The sequence below is a fragment of the Rosa chinensis genome, chromosome 1 (assembly GCF_002994745.2).
Source record: "Rosa chinensis cultivar Old Blush chromosome 1, RchiOBHm-V2, whole genome shotgun sequence".
In the NCBI taxonomy this organism is placed as follows: Eukaryota; Viridiplantae; Streptophyta; class Magnoliopsida; order Rosales; family Rosaceae; genus Rosa; species Rosa chinensis.
Window position 1 is genome coordinate 5617141 of NC_037088.1, and position 24426 is coordinate 5641566.

Here is a 24426-nt window from a genome sequence, read left to right on the forward strand (position 1 = left end):
CCTCTCATTTGATTCTCTTTGGTAGAGTTGTTTGTTTTTTGTAGAATGAATTATAAATTTTAGCCTAGTTCTTCTCGATCAATTGTCTAAACTGCAAGCGATTTAGAGATAGAACACACAGCCTCTTTATACGATGCAAGTATTTATTAATAATCAGCTTCCAATAATCCACTGATCAAGGAAGAGGTACATTACACAAGCAACTGCAGTCTTATTTTGTATTAAGCTTAGATATGTGTCGTATAATATGGGACATATGGCCAGCATCTTCTTAATTGTTGTCATACCAGAACTGGTTCTGGAGATACTGAACGACATTTTTGTCCACTTGGAAGGCCTTGGTGAGAACATCAGGGTTGATTGACGGGTTGGAGCCGAACACTGCTTTGGCTATGGTGGTGACACCAGGAAACTGGCTGCTAAAACTGGAAATAGCTACAGCGTTGACCTTTCCGATGTTAAGCTGGAAGTGAATTTGAGCAAATGGGAAGACAAACACATCTCCCTCGTACAACACTTTGCTGAAGAGGCGGTTGCCGTTATCATTGGATGTGACGAAGCCAACGTAGAGAGTGCCTTCCATGACCCTAAGGACTTCCGTGGCCCGAGGGTGGATGTGAGGAGGGTTTAGTCCACCAACTGCATAGTCTATGCGGGCGAGGGATACCCCAAGAGTGTTCAGTCCTGCTATTTGCTGCACATTCGCCTGGGTGACGATGGAACCAAGCGGATTTGATGTGTTTCCGCGCATCCGGAGCCCGGAAAAGAAGAAATCCTCTGGTGTTACCATCTTTGGGTCCTTGCAGAATCTCCCATTCACAAACACTGCAATATGGAACATCATATCAGAACATGCATGCATTCATGCAAATACGAAAATTAATCATATAATCCTCTTATCCTCATATATATGGGAAATATGATATGTACATATGCTAGTGACTACTCTATACCAGCAGAAATATCAGTGTTGGTGGTGTTAAGTGCTACACAGAAATCTTGGAGAGGACTAGGATCAAAGGCAGAGACAAGGTGGAAGGTTGCCAATGCCAATAGGGCAAAAGCAGCAGCTGTAGGGCAATGAGCACCTTTCATCATATCGTGATCGCAATACTCGTATATGATAGTGTTTTGTATAAGAGAGAATTGGATCGAGGTGGATGAAAATCTTGAATGGAGGAAATGCCTATTTATAGATGGAAGAGATGGAGAGAAATACAATTGAACTAGTCTTGGATTTGCCACGTCTAAGGAGGCAGGTCGTAACTCAAAATAATTAACTCCTTAGTATTCAGAAGCAGGTAAAGACTTGGATTATATTCTGTACTAATTGTAAGCTAATTGACCCGCTCTCCGCCATATTCATAAAATTAACAAATTATTATAGGATATTATCCGTTTCACCCTTAAAATGTGGCTTTTGTAAAGGCCGACACTCCAACGTTGGGTATGAGCTCAGCTCGATCAGTGAGATAGGAATTCTGTTAGTTTATACCACGAGGAAGATGAGAGGTGGAAACAAAAATATATACGAGAGTACATTAGACGTGGCTAATGGGATTAACCATATTAAAAATTTTAGGTAGTAGTTTTATTTTTTATTTTTTATTTTTTTTCAAGTGTTCCAATGTTTAGTCATATGATTCCTTCCAATATTTCTACCAAACAAAACGATAATATATCAACCACTTAACATCAATACATCATTCCGGCCGATAATATTGTTGACGATAACTACCCAGAATTCACCCTCCGAAGTCTTCTGATCAGGCATTTCCACAAGTTCACCTGCACCCTAGAAAGTAGCCAGAAACACGCTTCAAATTGAGGGTGCAAGCCTTTTTACCTCTTACCTTTTAGCATTAAGAAGACGAGTATACTAGTAGTAGTAAGTTTCAATTGACTATTTTTTTTTTTGGGGTCTTGCTAGATGAATCCATCAAATATGTAAATATATCTAGCAGACAGCATTTAAAAAATAGTCATCTAATTTCCACTTTTAATGCCATAATTGTACCCAACAATCTTCATCCCTTCCCCCACCAACTCTCCATCATATTGTTCCAACCTTCAACATTGATCTCTCCTTAGTGCCCATACGATCCAATTCTATATAAACTTTAAAGTTATTGATGATTTTATCAATTGTCTGACTAAGAATTTCTCCATCAAAAAGTTTCTTTCTTAGATGATTCATCTAATTGTAGAATTTTCATTTGGGACTTTAGGTGTTGAAGATTTCAACATTTCGAACATTAGATTATGGGTTTCTTGAAGTGGCAGTCACCATTAGTCATAAATTTTTTAGTCATTTGCTCATACATAGCATAGCTTGTGTGTTAATCTATTTCAAGCTCTTCTAATTGAAAGACTTCGTCACGAGAGAGGGAGGGAGAATCATTTGCTCATATATAGCTTAGCTTGGGTGTTAATCTATTTCAAGCAAAAAAATTGATTTAGTGCTGCAATCAATGTAGTCGTATTCTGCACTACTATCACCTTCTTTGAAAATTTTGAGCCGGGCCTATTTCCTCAATGAGTTATCGAATTTGAAATTAAATTATGTAATGCTGGAAGATTGGTAGAGAATCAATCCATTCTTCAGAGAGGACAACGTTATTTAAATTAGTATACACAACACACCACGTACTTTACTGAATGGTGGAATTGTAGGTTCTTGGGATTTTTTTTATTTATTTTTTTTTTTTTGAGATTTGAGAAGTTGTGAGTTGAAAGGCTCAGCTTGACCATGAGTAAGAACTCCCGCGTGTAAGCTGATAGTACAAAAATGATATTTATCCAGGATTCATTAAGGTACATTAATATATTGATACAACCAGTGGCCACTCAATTAAGATCTAGATTAACTCCATGCATTAGAGACTAGTTTGGCATTGCTCCACCTTTGTAACAAACTAAGTGCACATGATGTATCGATATATTAATGTACTGTAAAAATGGTAGGACTTCCCATTTAACACAAAACTCGGAGGTTAATTGATGATCCCAACAGAGTTGAACTTACAATTTCTAATCACTTCCATGATGATGAAAAAAGCTACAACCTGGTCCATAATCCGAAGTAAACTAGGGAAGCAAGTTGATAGTGTGATTAATGAGAAAGGTCAAAATTTAAATACTATTAATTGACACTAAAAAAACAAAAAGGAAGAAAACGAAGAAGAAGAAGAAGAAAGTACCACACAAACACTCAGCAAAAGAAATAAAAAAACATACCCAGAAGGCATAGGTTGATGGTAAGAAGGAACATAGATCTGTAAAGCAAGATTTGTTTAGGGGGAAAAAAGAAGAAGAGAGGAACATAAAGCTCTACAAAGAAGGATAATGGATTCCATACTATTATGTGAAAAGTTCAACAACTTAATCTGACAACACAATCGTTTTACTCAAGATAGATTTCTTGGAGAAGGTTCACATAGTACTCAAGAGATCTAGGAAATAAATCTGCAAACTTTTTGTTCCTAGAGCTTTTATATAAACCAAGTGGAATGGAGTATCACACAATGGAGCTCATGGTATTCTGAAATCCCCAGTGATAGCAAAGAGTTAGGTACTTAGGTTTAGAATTTAGAAACCCGTGTTTTCCATGACTCCGACCCTTTGGAACATGGAAGATGTAAAGTGATTCTCGACAATTCCCCTTCTGGAAATGTTTCCAATTCTGAACATAGACTTGAGAGATGGGAGAAGCGTTGGCATCTGCTCCATCAGTGACCCCCTTTTTCAGTAAGATCCTCCAATTCAGCACGCTCTTTTTCTAAAATATAAACAAACAAAAAAGAAAAATATTAGAATGACATAAAGATTGATAACTACCAAAACAAAAAGATGAAAAAGTTAGCAAATTTGACAACTACCAACTGTCGGTTTCCGAAAATTGAAAGAAGAGATAAAACATTATACACCATCACTTGCCTAGCAAACTTTATTTATTCAATAGAACAGTAGAAACGGCACTACAGCAAGACATATTCAGTCAGATTATAATATCAGATCTGAAAGCTATATTCTCTTTTGTCAATGACCTTGTATTACTACCTAACATTTTTCTTTTCTTCAACTAACTCAGAAAATATCTAAAGCATCTTTTATCATTCTAAATTCTAAACATAAAGAGGCCTATTCTTAGAGCACTAAACATGCAACTGAACTTAAACTATCTAAATATGCATATGCATCTGTCGTCATTTGAGCAATGACAGGCAGCCCACAACTTATGCTTCCCTTCTCGCTCTGCTTTGCTTCTCTTATTATATGACCCTAAACCCCGCAAAAGCTAAAGCAAAAAAACACCTGGTCAACCACTTATGCTTCCCTTCTCGCATCTCCCTTCCTCTTTAATTAAGAGAGGTTTATCATAAACAAAACTTTTTTGGCAAGCTGCTTAAGAGATATATCAGAAACATGGGATTGTATAACAAGCACTAACAAAATTGAATAATGTCAAAATCTGTTTCTAAGTGTCTACTGCATACATCATCAATTTAACAAAGAAGAAAGCTATCTATTAAGCAAATACAAACTCCCTGCAACCTCTGATAACATTTAGTCATTTACATACAAAGGCTAATGAATATCTCTAATTCCACACTACATCAGAAGTAATCAAATATTCACCTGATATGCACTACAAGTCTACAAGAACGAGCTGAAAAATTGGAATGGCTTCTAGAAAGTAAAGGAAAAAAAACCAGCACCAAAAGCAAAACCACACCATTATTCTCTTAAACTCAGATTCAGCAAACTATTAATTGAGAGAAGCAACAAAACAGTAAAGTGGGTTCTATATATTTTGTTGTTTGCGATTGTTGGTGAACACTACAGAGAGAAGCAACAACCAAACCCAGTGATATAAATTCAATGATTTAATCCATCAAGATCCATACTTTCAACAACAAAAGAGCACAGATTAATCAAAGCAATAAAGACAAACTGAGAACTGAAGAGAGAGATCAGAGATGGTAACTTCACTACCTTGTTTCCACCCAAATCCCAATAAGCACTTCAGAACCCAATCCCAGGCATCCCAGCTCAGATCTCTCTCACTCTGAAATTGTGGGTTTGGATGAAAAAGAGAGAGATGGAGTTATGGAGTCTACGAGAGAGGCAGAGAGGGTGAGAGAGCCATCGTTGGATATACTTGGATCGCTTCTTTCAACAGAGTAGAAAGGGTTTTAATTTTCAGAAATAACTTAACGGGTTCCAACCGGCCTAACGAGTCTAGCACGGCATGGTCCGTTAATTTACGGGTTTTTGGAGTGCGGGCTTTTCTTAGTCTAGATTAATAATTGGCGGGTTCGTACGGGCTTTTAGCGTGCGGGTTTGTGGGTTGCGGGTTCAAATGTCAGGCCTATCTGGAGGGGTCTATATTTTGGTAACTAAAACTCACTAGATTTAATTCTTTCTTTTATTGGAAGTTCAAAGTACTAGTGTGTAAGAAAGATCAAGATAACTAGACCTATAAATGGACCGGCTTTTAATCCGGACCCGCTCCAGATCCGTGGTTATTGGACGGATTTGGATCGAAAATTTTGATCCGTTGATCCATTAATGATCCGAATCCGTTAACTCATTTATTTAACGGATCAAATATGGATTTAGGTCGATCCGATCCGTTAATGATTCGGCCAGTTTTTATAATAATAGAATATTATTTTTATTAATATATTATTATTTTTAAAAAATATAAAATATAAAATATGAGGTATAATGATATAAATTTAATATTACTATTTAAAATTTTAAAATATTTGAAATTATAAACGGGTCGGATTAGCGTTATCAAGATAAGTAGATAACGTAGATGTTTTAATTTACCAACCTCTGGCAACTCAGATATTGTATAACCCTTGAAATAGAGCACTCGCAAGTACTGCAATTTTGGAAGTAAATCATATGTAACCTTATAAGCGATATGAGAGCCCAACGGTATCTGAAAGTGAAAGTGGCAGGAATGTCCTCAGACGTATACATTTAGGGTCAGAGTAGGCTTCAAACTTTTGAACCCCGTCATACCTATCAAGAGTGTAAGACGAATAACGTGCCTTGAGATGACATTGAAATTGCATGTTTATTCTTCCCATTTTCCTCCAATCTAAAACAAGTCTCTCCTGCTGCCCATCGTGCCAAATCAGTAACAAGGTCATGCATTACATATTTCGAATTGTTCTTGCATGACTTTTGAAATAATGACCAGGATAATAGTGCTCGAAAACAATCACTACCTATATCTTCCTGTTGGACCGAACCTTCTGCCATCCAAAGAAGGACCAATTGCTTCTCCCCAAATTCAGTCATTCAGAAATATTGAACAATTAATAGGCAAAACAACTAATACATAATTGAACCAGTATATGTGGTCCTTTCTCTAGTTTCCGGACCTGATACACCACTGCAAGACGAATATGAAGCTGTTGAGGCCAAGTGCATATGTTGGAAACATAACAATTTTAGCCTTCCTGTGGGGAATAATAAATGAGAATAATACTAGAATCATTTCAGAAACAGAAGAATTGCTCAAAATTGCAGCAAGTGTCACAAAAGTAAATAAAGGAGAAATCTACTTGAGAGTTGCAGACATGGTCCTCCCTCCCAACTTCGCCTGCTCGAAGAGAGTGATTTGTAATTCTACGCGATTGATTTGAGTTGTTCAAAGTCAATGATGACCTATCTTCGTGTCGTGATCTGTCAAAGAGAAGAAGGGTAGGAAAGACATTTACTTCATACTCCTTTGTTTATATAGGAGGGTAAAATTGAAAGCTTCAGGAAATGTACCATACCAGATGATTACAAGCTGTACTTGACAATTGAAGAAGATAACTTAGAAGATGAAGATGATCCCATTTCAGTTGCAGAAGCTATGCAGTCAATAAATAGTGAAAAATAGAGATTGGCAATGGAGGATGAACTTCAAAGTATGGCTCAGAATGGTGTATGGATTTTGGTTGATAAACCACATGACTCTAAGCCTATTGGATGCAAATGGGTGTTTAAAACAAAGAGAGATGCAGATGGCAAAGTGGAAAGATTTAAAGCAAGACTAGTGGCTAAAGGCTACAATCAGAAAGAAGGAATTGACTATAATGAGACTTTCTCTCCAGTTTCAACCAAAGATGCATTTAGAGCTGTCATGGCTCTAGTAGCACACTTTGATCTTGAGTTACACCAGATGAATGTCAAGACTGCATTTTTGAATGGTGATTTGCATGAAGAAATTTATATGTTGCAACCAGATGGTTTTGCAGAAGATGAAAGCAAGGTTTGCAAGCTCAAGAAATCAATATATGGTCTTAAGCAAGCTTCCAGGCAATGGTATCTCAAGTTTGATAAGGTAATCACTCAATTTGGCTTTTTGGAAAATAAATTGGATGAGTGTATTTATCTTAAGACTAGTGGGAGCAATTTTATTTTGCTCATTCTGTATGTTGATGATATTTTACTTGCAAGCAGCAATAGTTGTTTGCTGAAAGAAACAAAAGCTGTTTTGTTGAGTCAGTTTGACATGAAAGATATGGGAGAAGCACATTAATTATGTGCTAGGCATTGAGATAACTAGAAATAGAAAGCAATATGCTTTAGGTTTATCTCAGAAAAATTATGTGGACAAGATATTGCAGAGATTTGGGATGCAAGGGTGCAAATCAGGTGATGCACCAATATCTAAAGGAGATAAGCTGCACAAGGGTCAATGTCCAAAGAATATGTTGGAAATAGAGAGCATGAAGAATGTACTATATGCAAGATTGGTGGGGAGCTTGATGTATGCTCAGATTTGTACAAGGCCTGACATTTCATTTGCAGTAAATATGCTTTCAAGATTTCAATCAAATGCAGGCCATGAACATTGGATAGCAGGTAAGAAAGTTCTGATATATTTAAAAAGGACCAGGAATCATATGCTGGTGTATAGAAGATTGAATGAGAAAGAACTTGAAGTAGAGACCTACACAGATGCATCTTACAAATCAGATATGGATGATTTGAAATCTACATCTGGTTATATATTTCTTCTAGCAGGTGGAGCTATTTCATGGAAAACTGCAAAGCAGACTTTGACAACCACATCAACTTTTCAAGATGAGTATATTGCTATTTTTGAAGCAACAGGACATGCATTGTGGTTGAGGAATTTATTTCTCATTTGAAGTTAATAGGTTATGTAGAAAGGCCTATGGTGATTTACTGTGATAATGCATCAGCAGTCTTCTTTTCAAAGAACAACAAGAGGTCTTCAAGTTCTAGAAATATTGATGTTAAGTACTTTGCAGTGAGGGAAAGTGTTAGAGATAATGAAATAGAAGTTGTAAAGATTGGGCAGATCCATTGACCAAGGCTTTACCAGTGGCTGAGTTTGTAAAACATGCTGCAAATATGAGAGTTGCAGACATCATTTGATATTGAGGAACATATCAGCATTATCTCACAAGTTAGTATTGACTAGTATTTAAGTTGTGATATGATCAATAAAATGCAATTATATTATTAAGGTTTTATCCAATTAATTATCTGCTAAAATCAAGTTGTACAACTTTCAGTTTGCAATTTATTGAATGGCAATATATATAATGCAGATTGTGATAAAATTTATAGTGGAATATAATTTGCTTTACTTCTATTAATTTAGAAATTTTGGTAGGACTTTAAACATACAAGTGTATAATTGAATGCATTCATAACACAAGTGTGTTTATACGGTTGCTGTAACTGAGATTCATGTGATTTTAGTCTGCTGCATTGTGATCTTGGAACACTAGTGTTTATTCTTATTCACTGTGATGTTCTTGGGTTCCTTGTAGTTGGACATCATTGACAGAATCTAGATTACCAAATTTAAATAACCAAAGTGTCTAAACTTGCAGTGCACATTTTAAGTAGATTAGTTCTTATGTGAGTGTATAAATATGCATTCAGCTACAATTACAAATCAATGTCAAGTTCAGTGGGAGATTGTAAGCAAACTAGCATTGCTTATGGAATAAGACATTGATTAGAACTTGTATTCTGCATATACATTTCATATATATGTAATTAATCTAAGTTTAGACTATGATATAAGCTGATGAAATATTTCATTTTGTGACAAGGTTATCTGGTATTTGAATTTAAACTAAGTTACAGTTGAAAGAGCAGTTAAAGTTTGATAAGCAGTTGAGGTATTGCAGTAGTTTCTTTATGGATGAAACTGATTTGCAGAGTTGCTATATATATGTCAGATTGATCCCTTCTGATGCATGTGTGGTTCTTGCTTTAGTCCCATATACTAAGAGAACATAAGGGTGAAATCAGGAGAAGGCTATCATGGACAATGGAAGTGCATCGAGTAAGACTTTGCATTAATGTTCTTGTGTTCTTGTTTTCTGGAGATTCAGGATTGATATAGCACTTTCAATCGTAATCATATAATTTACATTTTGTTGATTTTCAGTAATCTTAGTTACATGTATTGATCTAGTATAAGTTCTTAAATATATGTTTGTGATTCTTCAAGTTTGCTATTTCTAACAAATGCACCATTCCGTAGCAATTTCGGATATCTAATTCATGGAGTTGCTTAAAATTTGATATTGCAACAACCAAGGCCTCACATCCAGATATCTCAAGCTTCGCTAATGAATCAATATGCTCTGGTAAACTTTCCAAAGGGGATTTCTCTTTTTCTGTTTTACATCAACTCAGAAGCTGGAATGCAAGAAAATTTTGTGTTGCTCTCATTTTTGGAAAATAAAAGACGTCACTCATGAGCTCAAATGATAAAGATAAGGGTAAAATCCTCATATAGTATCCGAATTATCACGAAATGCACTTTTGGTACCTACAAATTTTCAGAGAGTCCAGTGGTACCTGTACAATCCCTCCGTTTGCTCTTAGGGCAACTCCAACCTTGGGGTTCAAAATCAGAATTTGATCAACTATGAGACTTTTCATCTCCAACCTTGGTTTTTAGAGGGGGCTGGTCTCATAAAAATGGGACTTGGGCTCATTTGAAGTCTCCAAATTGAGACTTTTCCAAGACTAAGACTGATGAACAGTGGTCTGGGACCACAAGCCCGGCTGACCCAGCCCAAGAGAGAGAGAGAGAGAGAGAGACGCGCTGGAGAATGAAGAGGAGAAGGACGCGCGGAAATAAAAAGGAGGGAGGAAGAGCACACGCGCAATTGCGCTGGAGAGAGAAAAGTGACCTGCATGCTTCCTGTTCCAGTGGGCCCCGCCATGCTGGGCTGTCTGTTGCCGACTGTTGGGACATGCAACGGTCAAAAAACGCACGGCTGAGATTGCTTCATTTTGAATATGGATGGTCCGATGTGCCTTTAACAATTTTCCATTCATAAACACATCTTCTTGTTCTTAAATATATCTATATATATATTTTTTTTGTCTTGTGAAAAATGGCTCCAAGAGGGGATTCATGGAGACACAATGAAGAAGTTATTGTTTGCCGAGCTTGGATCACCGTTGGGGGTGATGGTTCCGTCGGAAAAGATCAAATGTCAGAGTTATTGTGGAGTCGTGTTTGGAGGAGTACAATGCTCACAAACCGGCAGTTTGCATGCATAGAACAACTTCTAGTTGCCAAGCTCGTTGGAAGAAAATAAGTCCGGCATGTATGAAGTGGTGCCAAGCTCTTAACAAGGTCGAACACTTTCAATGAAGAAGCGGCGAAAATATAGAGGACGAGGTAATTATATTGAAATATGTTCAATAATGATTATTTTTTTATTTCTCATGTAGTTGTTAAAAGTAAAATGTTCTTATATAGTTTATTGATCGATTTATACTAAGCTAATTTTTTAATTAATATTTTATTTACTTAATATTATATGTAGCTCATGAATGTTAAATCAACGTACTACAACACAAATGGTTGTGATTTTGTGTTTGAGCATTGTTGGAGAGAGTTGAAAAATACGGAAAAGTTTGGGAAAATTCCATCAATGGAAAACACCCACTTTAGTGTTCCTAATCAACTCGATTTGGATATGTGAAGTGTTTGTGAATTTGTGAGAGATGAGGATGACAATGATCCCATATTTATGGACGGTTTGAGTTGATATCATTAGATAAGATATGACACGTGGCGGACAAATACTCAACCGTAATTTGGACAGCCAATTAGAGATTGACACGTGGCACTGAAATCATATCGAAATTCGGCTGCCAACACAAAACATCAAAATATATTCTAAATAGTTTGATTCTTTGTCATATATGCCGACACAAAAAAAAAATTTTAACTTTTTTAAAATTCATTAAATAATAAGAATAATTTTTAAATATTTTGATAAAATGTTAAATTATGTTTTTTACCTAATTTAATTAAATTAACATATTTTAATATAATATTCATCAAAATTATACTCATATTATATTTTAGTCAATAATAGTGAAAATAGCACTCCCATATAGCACCTCATGGTTGGAGATGAGAATTGAGTCTTATATGAATAGTGCAACAAGGGGGTGCTAAAATGAGAATAGCACCCCCAAATGGTGCCAATGGTTGGAGTTGCCCTTATAGTACATCTGTCCATTATTCCGTTAAAAAATGCCTACGTGGTCATGTGACATTCATGTGAGTAAAGTGGTAAGGGTAAAATAGTATTTCATTCATATTTAGAAATTATTGAATTTAATATACTGAATATCTATAATTAAAAAAAAAAATTTGACACATAAAAAAGGAAAAAAGAATAACATCCAATTTATTCTTCACTGTTCCCGGGATACTTGAGGCAATTAATTATTATTATTATTGAATAAAGGGCTGGTGCGGCTGCCCTCAGCCTTGATTAATGAAATTAACGAATACAAGGGGGGGCATTAAGCCTAAATCCCTGATTACAATAAGCAACTAGAGTATTTCCCGAAATAATATCAGGAATCTCTACATAAGACATGTATTCTAACAAGCACCAACTAGTAAAGAGTGCACTATTGGCTACTCCATTTGCTTTGATATAGCAGTGATATAACGGAAAGATAACTCGATATGTAACCCGATTACAACGTAGCATAATTACTATAATCTCAGCTTTCCTACTATGTTGCCGCCAGATGATAAATCTGACGACACTTAGCTTCACCCTGCCACAAGGCGAAAGCGACCATTTGATGAAGCAAACTCGCGGCCTACCTAGAGCAGACAAGGCACTTTGAGTGCATACACAGGCACATAGCCCGACTAGTCCTACACAACTATTGTAGGAACTTATTTCTCGCAAAAAGCGGAAACATAGTAAATAGCATAAATAACAAACAACTTTAAAATAAAAAAACCTTAATGGACCTAGGGTGAAGCCCCAGGCCCAAAAACCACTAGGCCTAAGACCGGCCCACAACCGAAGTAGGTCAACGAGGGCCCAGATAGTGGATCCAGCCCAAACACGGTCCTGCACAGGAAGCACCACCGCCGCCTTCCCATCTCCCAGATCGCCGCTCCGTGGCCGCTCTCGGACCTCCACCGCCGTCGAACAAGCGTCGCCGACAGAGAACCAGCAGCTGTCATCCTCCACCACTACACCTGACAGGACCCGCCCCGGATTTCACCTTGAAATCCGAAGTGACCCTGCGGGGCCCACCTTAGAAGAAATTCTACCAAAAGTTTGGCGGAACTTCCCCTAAAATGGGCTACCCAAACCTGTAGAAAACTTTTACACTCCTCAATCGATTCATCCTTATGCTCCTGGAGCCACCCTGCTCCCCAAATCAACATCAGTCTCCAATTCACAAAACACGCATCCCAACTCAAATATCATAAATCCCATAGGTAATCAGAGCAATTCTAACAGAAAGGTATAAGAGGAAAACCTAATTCAACGACAGATGCGGAAGCCATGCTGTTGACTATGCCTCAACTCCGTGTACGCCCGACCTCAACCAATTCGCCTGCAAACTGGGCATTTGAAACCGAAGGGCCCAGGGGAAAGTACATAAAATACGTTAGCGTGAGTGGACAAAAATAAACAATTTTTAAACCAAGTGGATTTTATACTTTCCATATATATATTTCCTTAAAAACTCTCGATGCATGTAACGATTCAGAAAACAATTCACGAGAAGCCCTGCTCAAGAAAAACCGATTAGCCCCGCTAGTCACAAACATCCGAGAGGAAAGATAGAAACTCCGATACTCGACAGGATAAAACCAGCCCCGCTGGTTACACGGAAATCAGACTAGTCCCCACTAGTCGAGAAATGGTAAGATATAAGGAAGAGATATCACCATACGGGAAATGGAGCCTCTCAGGCTCTACCTACCCTCAACTGCCACTCACACATAGATTGTGCGAGGAGGAGAACTAATAACCTCAACTTCCACTCACACATAGATTGTGCGAGGAGGAGACCAAATGACCTCGACTGCCACCCACGTGAGGAGGAGAATAAATCACCTCTACTGCCACTCACCAACACAAAGTAGGTGAGGAGGAGAACAAGCTACCTCAACTGCCACTCACCAACACAAAGTCAGTGAGGAGGAGACCTAATAACATAACCCGCGTATGGTGAGGAAAAATCATCGAAAACCAGTAAATCCATGTAGCTTCCCCATATTTCTCGCGATATAGAAACCATGTATTCAACGACGTGACCCCGCACGCCAAGATTACTCTCAATCTCAAAATGGATAAGTGAGAAATAGGAATAAATCGACGGCGTGTCCCACACGCCCAAAATATTCTTATATCTGTAACCGAAACCGGAAATTAATATAAGCAAATCCCATTTCCAAAAAAAAATCTCTCAAAATCTCCAAGAAACCAACCAAATCCAAAATCCTTAATTAGGCACTTCCGATGCCAAAACCAAAGGTCAATAAATAAATGAGAAAATCCAACTCCATCGAAACTCATCTCGAGAACCTTCCAAGAACTTAAATCGGCATTTAGAAATATACTTAATTTCGGAAAATTACCTCGGAAATAAGCAATTTGTCAAATAATATTATAAATCATAATCAACCTTTGAAACTCATTATCAAGAGCAAATCCACGAGATAAACAGAGATCGAATTTCCGAAAATCAAATCATTTGCTCAATAAGTAATATGATTAAAACTAGAGCATTATTTAAGAAAATAATTGCATGCATCAATATTTAAAAATAAAAGTCCACTCACAGTACTATTGGGCAACCACGCAAACGAGTTCCTTCATCTAACCGTAGCTCGCGATATTGCCCTGTACACAATTATATTTCCGTAAACGGCAATCCGATAAAATAATTACGAACTTAAACGAAATCCGAAAATCCCTATCTCCAATACTTCTCAAATTCAACCCAAATCTCTTCCACAATTCTAATTCCTCAATTTACATATTCCATAATGAAAACGAGGGAAATCCGACGGCCGGATTTCCCATAATTCCACCACAAAACTCCAAACTTCGAAAATTCACAAACAATTCCAAACTCCTCCAAAATTCACCAAACTTCATATATAAGCTCTATGATAATTATAGAATTTAACTAGCTAAAAATTGAAATTTATAAACTACCCTAGCCGCCGCTACCGCCGCCCACAGTGGCGGCGCCGCCGCCACCATCTCCGATGGCCACCAAAATTTGGCAGTAGCACCTTCTCAACTCACTGATTCAACTTCTCAACTACAACATTCCCAAATAACAATTAAAAACGGCCGAAATCGATCAATGAACAAAAACCCAGAAATCCTCAAGAACCCTAGAATTTCAATTCGTCGATTCAGCATCTACACAATAAATCGTGATACAAGGCCATAGGGGAAATGATCAGTGATGAAAACCGAACCTTCGACGGAAAAATGGGGACCGAAGGTGGCCGGAATCGCCGGAAATCGGCAAAAGTTCCAAACTGCAGCCGGAGGGGTTTTTCCTTCGATCCGTGGTTTTCCGGCCAAATCGTGGAAAACCAAGGTTGCTAGGGTGCTCGGAGGGAGGAGGCGCTCCTCTGGTGACCGGTGGCACGCCGGTTGGTGGCCGGAACCGCCGGAAATCGGAGGGAGAAAGGAAAGGGTCGAACCGGAGAAGAGAGAGCTCGGGGGGGGGGGGGGGGGGGAGGAGAGAGAAAGAGCTGGGGTGGGTTTCCGGAAATGGAAACCTACCCTGGGTAAATTTCTATTTTAATCAAAATTTTACCATGAACAGTAACTTCCTTATTTCGCTCATAACTTTCGCATACAAGCTCCAATTTTTACGTACTACATATGCACGCGCTCGGTTTAACGTCCTCTACAACTTCCATGAAGAACATTTTCTCAAATTTTGACCCGAACAAAAAGTCAACTTTTAGGGCCACTAAAAGTACTAAACCGAAAGTAAAAGTGAAAGTAAAGGTCGTTTACCGTCCCAATGACTAGTAAACCGGTGAATTTAGGTTCGGGACGTTACAATCTCCCCTCCTTATAAAAATTTCGTCCTCGAAATTTCATACTGTTAAAGTAGAGGTAGTACACATATACTAATCTGCAATGCAACATCCTCAACGAAGGTAGTACTCAGATCATAACAAAGTGGGGATGATATCGCACGATCGATATGCAAGTCTGCTCAACTCATGTAGAAACTAACTTTAGATCTAGTCCAAGAGGTGGTCAAATACAATAAGGGAATCGACATTTAAAAAGCAACAGTCCTCAAGCAGAAATATGACCAGTCACTGTAATCTTGAATACCGCAAGGAATAATCGTCTCGCCCATCAAGAAAACCAAGATGTGGAAATAACGATATAACCCACAACCAGAATGAACTTCTTTTCATAGTCCCCAAAAGACTAATCAAAACAATATCTGATCCAATGTTTCCAAAACCTTGAAGCTTGTCGACTTATCCTTGGTCAAATTTTTCTCTTTTATTTCGAGCAAAACTATGCTCATACACCTTGGTTAGGTCAACGACCCAAAATGACAATTTCTAAAAATCTCACCCTACTTATATCTCTCAATTACTGTCATCACTTCTCACTTGCCATCATCAGTGACCCAAGTCACTTGAAAACAAATACTCTAGCCATAACAACCCAGAATAATTATTCAATTTTCTCTGTAAATAGTTTCCAACACTGAGGTTCCCAAAGAACCACCAAAACTTCCAATAATATTTCAAATGTTACTTAACAACCAATCACATCACAAAACATCTTTCCCGAAACTCGGTTCAAAGTCAAAACCACCATTATTACCAAGTCCATTTCCACCCACAATTCTGATTTCCGAAGCAATCATATCATCCAGAGACAGCCCAAAGCTATTGTCGCTCGTCTCAGACACTCAAACACAAACTCGAACTCCGGTTTCTGCACCTTAATCCCTGCCCCAACAAACTTGTTGGCATCAAGGAAAAGACAACCACAGCATTTTCCTCGAATCACATTTCGTAGCACAACTCGAAACTGTAGAGTAGTTTTACTCTACCATCACCAGGGATAGGCGCAAGACAGTTAACCAATGGAATACGCAAAGAAAACCCTAGGAGGTCGGCGTACAAGAGGCATAGCACCAGAAGAGAACCAACTAGCTTTATACCTTACACACTTGATGAATACCACAGCACCGAAGAGCACACGATGGGGAACCGCTGCAGCCGGGCCATCACTCGAGAGGTACCGGGCAACACCAAGTATATAAGGTAACAGAATAGAAACGAGTCTACAGAACCTAACAACCTAATGCTCTGATACCAACTGACAGGACCCGCCCCGGATTTCACCTTGAAATCCGAAGTGACCCTGCGGGGCCCACCTTAGAAGAAATTCTACCAAAAGTTTGGCGGAACTTCCCCTAAAATGGGCTACCCAAACCTGTAGAAAACTTTTACACTCCTCAATCGATTCATCCTTATGCTCCTGGAGCCACCCTGCTCCCCAAATCAACATCAGTCTCCAATTCACAAAACACGCATCCCAACTCAAATATCATAAATCCCATAGGTAATCAGAGCAATTCTAACAGAAAGGTATAAGAGGAAAACCTAATTCAACGACAGATGCGGAAGCCATGCTGTTGACTATGCCTCAACTCCGTGTACGCCCGACCTCAACCAATTCGCCTGCAAACTGGGCATTTGAAACCGAAGGGCCCAGGGGAAAGTACATAAAATACGTTAGCGTGAGTGGACAAAAATAAACAATTTTTAAACCAAGTGGATTTTATACTTTCCATATATATATTTCCTTAAAAACTCTCGATGCATGTAACGATTCAGAAAACAATTCACGAGAAGCCCTGCTCAAGAAAAACCGATTAGCCCCGCTAGTCACAAACATCCGAGAGGAAAGATAGAAACTCCGATACTCGACAGGATAAAACCAGCCCTGCTGGTTACACGGAAATCAGACTAGTCCCCACTAGTCGAGAAATGGTAAGATATAAGGAAGAGATATCACCATACGGGAAATGGAGCCTCTCAGGCTCTACCTACCCTCAACTGCCACTCACACATAGATTGTGCGAGGAGGAGAACTAATAACCTCAACTTCCACTCACACATAGATTGTGCGAGGAGGAGACCAAATGACCTCGACTGCCACTCACGTGAGGAGGAGAATAAATCACCTCTACTGCCACTCACCAACACAAAGTAGGTGAGGAGGAGAACAAGCTACCTCAACTGCCACTCACCAACACAAAGTCAGTGAGGAGGAGACCTAATAACATAACCCGCGTATGGTGAGGAAAAATCATCGAAAACCAGTAAATCCATGTAGCTTCCCCATATTTCTCGCGATATAGAAACCATGTATTCAACGACGTGACCCCGCACGCCAAGATTACTCTCAATCTCAAAATGGATAAGTGAGAAATAGGAATAAATCGACGGCGTGTCCCACACGCCCAAAATATTCTTATATCTGTAACCGAAACCGGAAATTAATATAAGCAAATCCCATTTCCAAAAAAAAATCTCTCAAAATCTCCAAGAAACCAACCAAATCCAAAATCCTTAATTAGGCACTTCCGATGCCAAAACCAAAGGTCAATAAATAAATGAGAAAATCCAACTCCATCGAAACTCATCTCGAGAACCTTCCAAGAACTTAAATCGGCATTTAGAAATATACTTAATTTCGGAAAATTACCTCGGAAATAAGCAATTTGTCAAATAATATTATAAATCATAATCAACCTTTGAAACTCATTATCAAGAGCAAATCCACGAGATAAACAGAGATCGAATTTCCGAAAATCAAATCATTTGCTCAATAAGTAATATGATTAAAACTAGAGCATTATTTAAGAAAATAATTGCATGCATCAATATTTAAAAATAAAAGTCCACTCACAGTACTATTGGGCAACCACGCAAACGAGTTCCTTCATCTAACCGTAGCTCGCGATATTGCCCTGTACACAATTATATTTCCGTAAACGGCAATCCGATAAAATAATTACGAACTTAAACGAAATCCGAAAATCCCTATCTCCAATACTTCTCAAATTCAACCCAAATCTCTTCCACAATTCTAATTCCTCAATTTACATATTCCATAATGAAAACGAGGGAAATCCGACGGCCGGATTTCCCATAATTCCACCACAAAACTCCAAACTTCGAAAATTCACAAACAATTCCAAACTCCTCCAAAATTCACCAAACTTCATATATAAGCTCTATGATAATTATAGAATTTAACTAGCTAAAAATTGAAATTTATAAACTACCCTAGCCGCCGCTACCGCCGCCCACAGTGGCGGCGCCGCCGCCACCATCTCCGATGGCCACCAAAATTTGGCAGTAGCACCTTCTCAACTCACTGATTCAACTTCTCAACTACAACATTCCCAAATAACAATTAAAAACGGCCGAAATCGATCAATGAACAAAAACCCAGAAATCCTCAAGAACCCTAGAATTTCAATTCGTCGATTCAGCATCTACACAATAAATCGTGATACAAGGCCATAGGGGAAATGATCAGTGATGAAAACCGAACCTTCGACGGAAAAATGGGGACCGAAGGTGGCCGGAATCGCCTGAAATCGGCAAAAGTTCCAAACTGCAGCCGGAGGGGTTTTTCCTTCGATCCGTGGTTTTCCGGCCAAATCGTGGAAAACCAAGGTTGCTAGGGTGCTCGGAGGGAGGAGGCGCTCCTCTGGTGACCGGTGGCACGCCGGTTGGTGGCCGGAACCGCCGGAAATCGGAGGGAGAAAGGAAAGGGTCGAACCGGAGAAGAGAGAGCTCGGGGGGGGGGGGGGGGGAGGAGAGAGAAAGAGCTGGGGTGGGTTTCCGGAAATGGAAACCTACCCTGGGTAAATTTCTATTTTAATCAAAATTTTACCATGAACAGTAACTTCCTTATTTCGCTCATAACTTTCGCATACAAGCTCCAATTTTTACGTACTACATATGCACGCGCTCGGTTTAACGTCCTCTACAACTTCCATGAAGAACATTTTCTCAAATTTTGACCCGAACAAAAAGTCAACTTTTAGGGCCACTAAAAGTACTAAACCGAAAGTAAAAGTGAAAGTAAAGGTCGTTTACCGTCCCAATGACTAGTAAACCGGTGAATTTAGGTTCGGGACGTTACAACACCCCCAAAACTCGAGTGCCCAGATCCCTAATGACGAGAAGCACCAGAAATCGAACACCCACTGTCTTCCTTCCCGAACCGACTGTCGTCCTCCCACATCCCTACTGCAAGATCCGAAAGCCCGACTAACTCCACACAGCCGGACACCGCCTTCTGCCGCGCACCCCCTCCCAATGCAGTCACCGCCATAAATCGAAATCCAAATAACTTGGACCCTCGCCGCCCCATTCTCCGATCATCAAACCAAATCCCAGACCCCACATCCCGCCCGACCGCACATGTCGCACGCAGGCGAGGCCAAAGGCCTACGCCAACGCCGCAGTGCAGCCGGACGAGAGCTAGAGAAGACGGCGACAAACTTTGGCTAACCTAGCGCATGGAGCACGTACTAAGAGAGAAGTACGTTGTTTATTCTGATGGGGCAATTAATTTAAGTACTCTTGGTTTTGTTCCGTTTCTTTTTTATGAAAATTTAATATATATTAATTTGGGTCAACTAATAAGATAACTTTTTTCTTGAACAATTAATAGGATTAATCAATGGAGATGGTAGGTAAATCTAGATATTCACTAAATTCAATTCTAGGTTTTTTTTTTTTAACCTAGTTTAATTTATTTTAGTTTAGTTTAATAAAAAATTTGTAAAAGAAATATAAAAAATAGGTGTTTTACGATTTTACCCATAATTTAACAGAATAATTGACGGAAGTACTAAAATGGCTAACGGAGGGATAATACAGGTAACACTAGACTCCCCAAAAAGTGTATTTCGTGATAGTTCAGGTACCATATAAAGATTGAGTAAAACCCACCACTAGGGTCAAAACTTTTCTTCACCGGACAAAATGATACCCAACTTTCAAAAGTGATCAAAATGATACCTAAATTTTTAAAAGTGATCAAAATGATACCTAAATTTTTAAAAACAAATCAACTTGATACCCAACTTTCAAAAGTGATCAAAATGATACCTAAAGTTTTAAAAACAAATCAATTTAATACCTCAGTTTATTTTTTAGGGCTAAATACTAGTTACTACTCTGTGGTTTAGGTCCAAAATCAATTCAGTCACTGGACTTCTAATTTCAATAAAAACACCCCTGTATTTTCAATTTTGATCTAATAGGTCCAATTCATTAATATTCTGTTATGAGTTCAAGTTATAGTTAGATTATTTGTTGAAAAACTATTTATTTAATAGATTTCTAATAGTAGGACTCACTCCAAAATTGACTATGCAGACCACCTCAACACCACATCATAACACATAGGCCATATATGAGCCACGTCAACAAGTTAAATGACTCAATTGTCTGAAGACTAACAAATTGGACTTATTAGTTCAAAGTTGAAAGTGCAGGGGTGTTCTTGATGAAATTAGAAGTTTAGAGATTGAATTGATTTTGGACCCAAACTACGTAGTAGTCAGTATTTAGCCCTTTTTTTTTTTAACTTCTTTGTTAAATCAAATGCAAAATCAAGCACAAAAATTGAAGTGATTTGTGGTCAGAGGGCCATCAATCATCTATAACCCAATCTTCTTCTTCTATAGAATTAAAAAAATATATCTTCCATTCAATTTCAATTCTACCATCAATCATAGAAACAAATAAAGTTCGGATGTTTCCCAACTTCTAAAGAAACAAAGAAAAATGGGAAGAGAGAGAGAGGCAGAGATAGAAGAAGAAGAAGAGAATTAACAAAGTAAAATAAAAAATAATTGAAAAATAGTTTTTTGTGTAAAATATTATTATAACCCCATAAAATACTGCACCACACGTGATCAATTTTAACAAAAAGTTACAAAAAATTAAACTGAGGTATCAAATTGATTTGTTTTTAAAACTTTAGGTATCATTTTGATCACTTTTGAAAGTTGGGTATCAAGTTGATTTGTTTTTAAAAATTTAGGTATCATTTTGATCACTTTTAAAAATTTAGGTATCATTTTGATCACTTTTGAAAGTTGGGTATCATTTTGTCCGGTGAAGAAAAGTTTTGACCCTATTGGTGGGTTTTACTCTATAAACATTTTACCCTAAAGATAAACCATCAGGATGAAACGACGATGGTAATATATATCCCTACTTCCCCGACACGTCGTTTTATCACCGTTGAATGATATGCTAGCTTGTCTTCTTCCTAGTCAGATCATTCAGACACAGTTGAACTGCTGAAGCTCAAAACCAATGAAGGCGGTAGTGGTAACGACCCCCGGCGGACCGGAGGTCCTCCGAGTACAAGAAGTAGAAGACCCAGAAATCAAGGACGACGAGGTTCTTATCAGAGTCGAGGCCACCGCGCTGAACGGAGCCGACACTTTTCAGAGGAAGGGACTGTACCCACCACCTCCGGGGTCCAGTCACTACCTGGGCGTCGAATGTTCTGGAACCATCGAGGCCGTCGGGAAACACGTGTCAAGATGGAAAGTGGGCGTTCAGGTAATCTGGAAAAAAAAAAAAAAAATTGATCTTATGCTTTGTGTTTGGTTTCTGAGAGGAATTGGTCAGTTTTGGATGTAAAGTTTAGAGGCATAAAAATGTGATGACATTTTCTAACAAGAGATTGGAATCAGTAGTATTCAATGACCCTATTGTTACATTCGGTTAGAGAAATGAGATTTGACGGATTATGTAGGTGTGTGCTTTACTTAATGGAGGAGGGTATGCTGAGAAGGTGGCTGTTCCGGCGGGACAGGTTCTACCGGTTCCACCTGGGATTTCTTTGAAGGATGCTGCGAGCTTTCCGGAGGTAGCGTGCACTGTCTGGTCCACCATTTTTATGATGAGCCGGCTATCTTCAGGCGAAACACTTTTGGTAACTTGCTTACATATTGTAATCTGGTGTATTAATGTTACGTTGGAAATGTTGTTGTATAAGTTACAAACATCTCTGGTTGCTTTTTGTTTCTGTATTGAATCACTTGCAGTATTTGGTTTTCCCAAATTGTAGCTTGATACTTTTTCGTGATGATGTATGGAATGTGCTACTAGAAGTAAATTTCTATCATGTCGATAGCATCTTTATGTTGGTATCTATGGCACTGTTTTTCTTATATTGTCTTGAACAAAGCTTTAGATCTAGGCATAGAATAATTGAACAAGTGAATTGCTTTAGCTTTGTGTATCTCCATAACAGAGGTGAAATCTCAGGTTCATGGGGGTTCCAGCGGAATCGGTACGTTTGCTATTCAGATTGCTAAATACCGGGGAGTAAGGGTATTTGTCACAGCAGGTAAGCCATACATTTTCATATGTGGAACAGAATCAGTTTTCAGTTTCTAAGCCATACTTTTTCACATGTGGCACAGAATCAGTTTTCAGTTTTTCACATTTAAGGTTATTGATCTTGGATCATCAGGTAGTGAGGAAAAGTTAGCAGCTTGTAAGGAGCTTGGGGCTGACGTAGGTATCAATTACAAGACGGAGGACTTTGTTACACGGGTAAAGGAAGAGACAGGCGGCAAAGGTTTGTTCTATTTATTAACACCCTATTAATATTACGCAAGAGCATTACTATACCTTTTTGTGTTCTTTCAGTTACTGTTGAGTATGAAAAACATATTGGTATATGCTTATTGGCAGGTGTTGAAGTCATCTTGGATAGCATTGGGCATGCCTATTTTAAACGTAACCTTGACAGCTTAGCTTTTGATGGGAGGCTTTTTGTCATTGGGACCCTGAGTGGCGCTGTCTCAGAAATAGATCTTCGTATGGTGCTTTCAAAGCGCCTCACCATCCAAGGTACCAAAATTTTTACTTGGTTTTAGTACCGTAGGCTTTTGCCCTCATATATTGTTTTTCAGAAATTTCTCATATACAGATGATAGAGTATCTATGATAGTTTATGATGAAATCTGAGTTTCATTTGAGAGGAAAATACTTTGTGGATACCCATGTTTGAAAATGATTTGTAATTTTTAAGTATCCTTGTTGTGGCTGTCAATATCAAGCATTTCCAGAAGTTCTCTTATCCTTAGTATTGTGACCTTTTATGGAGTTGATGTTTCTTAATTAGCACAATGTGTTTTCTCCAACTTCTGTTCCTTTGTTCCTTAATAGTGTTCCGTCAGTACATTACTACATTTCAGTATTACATGTCATCTTGCATATCTGCTTCCACAACAGTGATCAAATCTTGAGTTCAGTATTAACACCTTAGTGATAACCCTCCTCTTTTGCAAAGAGTTTCCGCACTTTGTTTAGATATCTCTAAAATATTGTTGTTGTGCATGCAGCGGCTGGTTTGCGATTCAGAAGTCCAGAAAACAAAGCAGTAATTGTTAGAGAGGTGGAGGAGAACGTGTGGCCTGCAATTGTGGCTGGCAAGGTGAAAACTGTTGTCTACAAGCGTTTCCCATTATCTGAAGCCGCTGAGGCTCACCAGCTATTGGAAACCAGCCAGCATATTGGAAAGATACTACTTTTTCCGTGATGCTTCTGACCTCATGCACCCAGGTTCTATGTTCTGGGAATAAAGCAAAGGTTAATGTGACTGTGGTTCTGCTATGTTTATGCTGTACTCTTCTTTTCTGATACATGAAGCTTAGTCTATCATACGGTTTGTAATTTCGTGCTTCATGCTAAACTGATTCATCTCGGTAAGTAATGATACTGTATACTAAATATTTGTGTTCTTGCCTAGTGTTAGATTAATGTTACTTATTTCTTCCCCAGTAAAGTGCCAAACAAAATGATAGGGACAATATATATCGGAGTGTGAGTATTATTTCACAAATCTGAAGCACTATAAATAGGGGACCAAAGGAAAATAAAATTCTCTCAATCCTTTCCTTGCAAGGCAAGCTTGTGAGTCACCGTTGACCAAAGACAAAGCCAACTAGACCGTCGGCATAAATTGAGGTTGAGGACTGAAAATGAAATTAGTAATAACAACT

At 38.4% G+C, this 24426-nt stretch overlaps 2 protein-coding genes and 1 long non-coding RNA gene across 3 annotated transcripts; 1 reads left to right on the forward strand and 2 right to left on the reverse strand.

Annotated features, from left to right (window-relative positions):
- Positions 1 to 125: 125 nt before the first annotated feature.
- LOC112175029 (germin-like protein subfamily 1 member 7) lies at positions 126 to 1160 on the reverse strand. The gene is made up of 2 exons (XM_024312733.2): positions 954 to 1160; positions 126 to 825 (listed from the first exon to the last, which is right to left on the reverse strand). Exons 1-2 carry the CDS (start codon positions 1096 to 1098, stop codon positions 272 to 274), a joined length of 699 nt encoding a protein of 232 aa, XP_024168501.1. The 5' UTR covers positions 1099 to 1160; the 3' UTR covers positions 126 to 271.
- Positions 1161 to 3097: 1937 nt separating this feature from the next.
- Positions 3098 to 5242, reverse strand: LOC112175074. The gene is made up of 2 exons (XR_002926297.2): positions 4996 to 5242; positions 3098 to 3778 (listed from the first exon to the last, which is right to left on the reverse strand). It is a non-coding gene; the product is annotated as an uncharacterized LOC112175074 (long non-coding RNA).
- A 16405-nt stretch (positions 5243 to 21647) lies between these two features.
- LOC112174997 (quinone oxidoreductase PIG3) lies at positions 21648 to 24178 on the forward strand. Its single transcript, XM_024312730.2, has 6 exons — positions 21648 to 21970; positions 22167 to 22346; positions 22682 to 22763; positions 22890 to 22997; positions 23114 to 23272; positions 23767 to 24178. Exons 1-6 carry the CDS (start codon positions 21719 to 21721, stop codon positions 23961 to 23963), a joined length of 978 nt encoding a protein of 325 aa, XP_024168498.1. The 5' UTR covers positions 21648 to 21718; the 3' UTR covers positions 23964 to 24178.
- Positions 24179 to 24426: the final 248 nt, after the last annotated feature.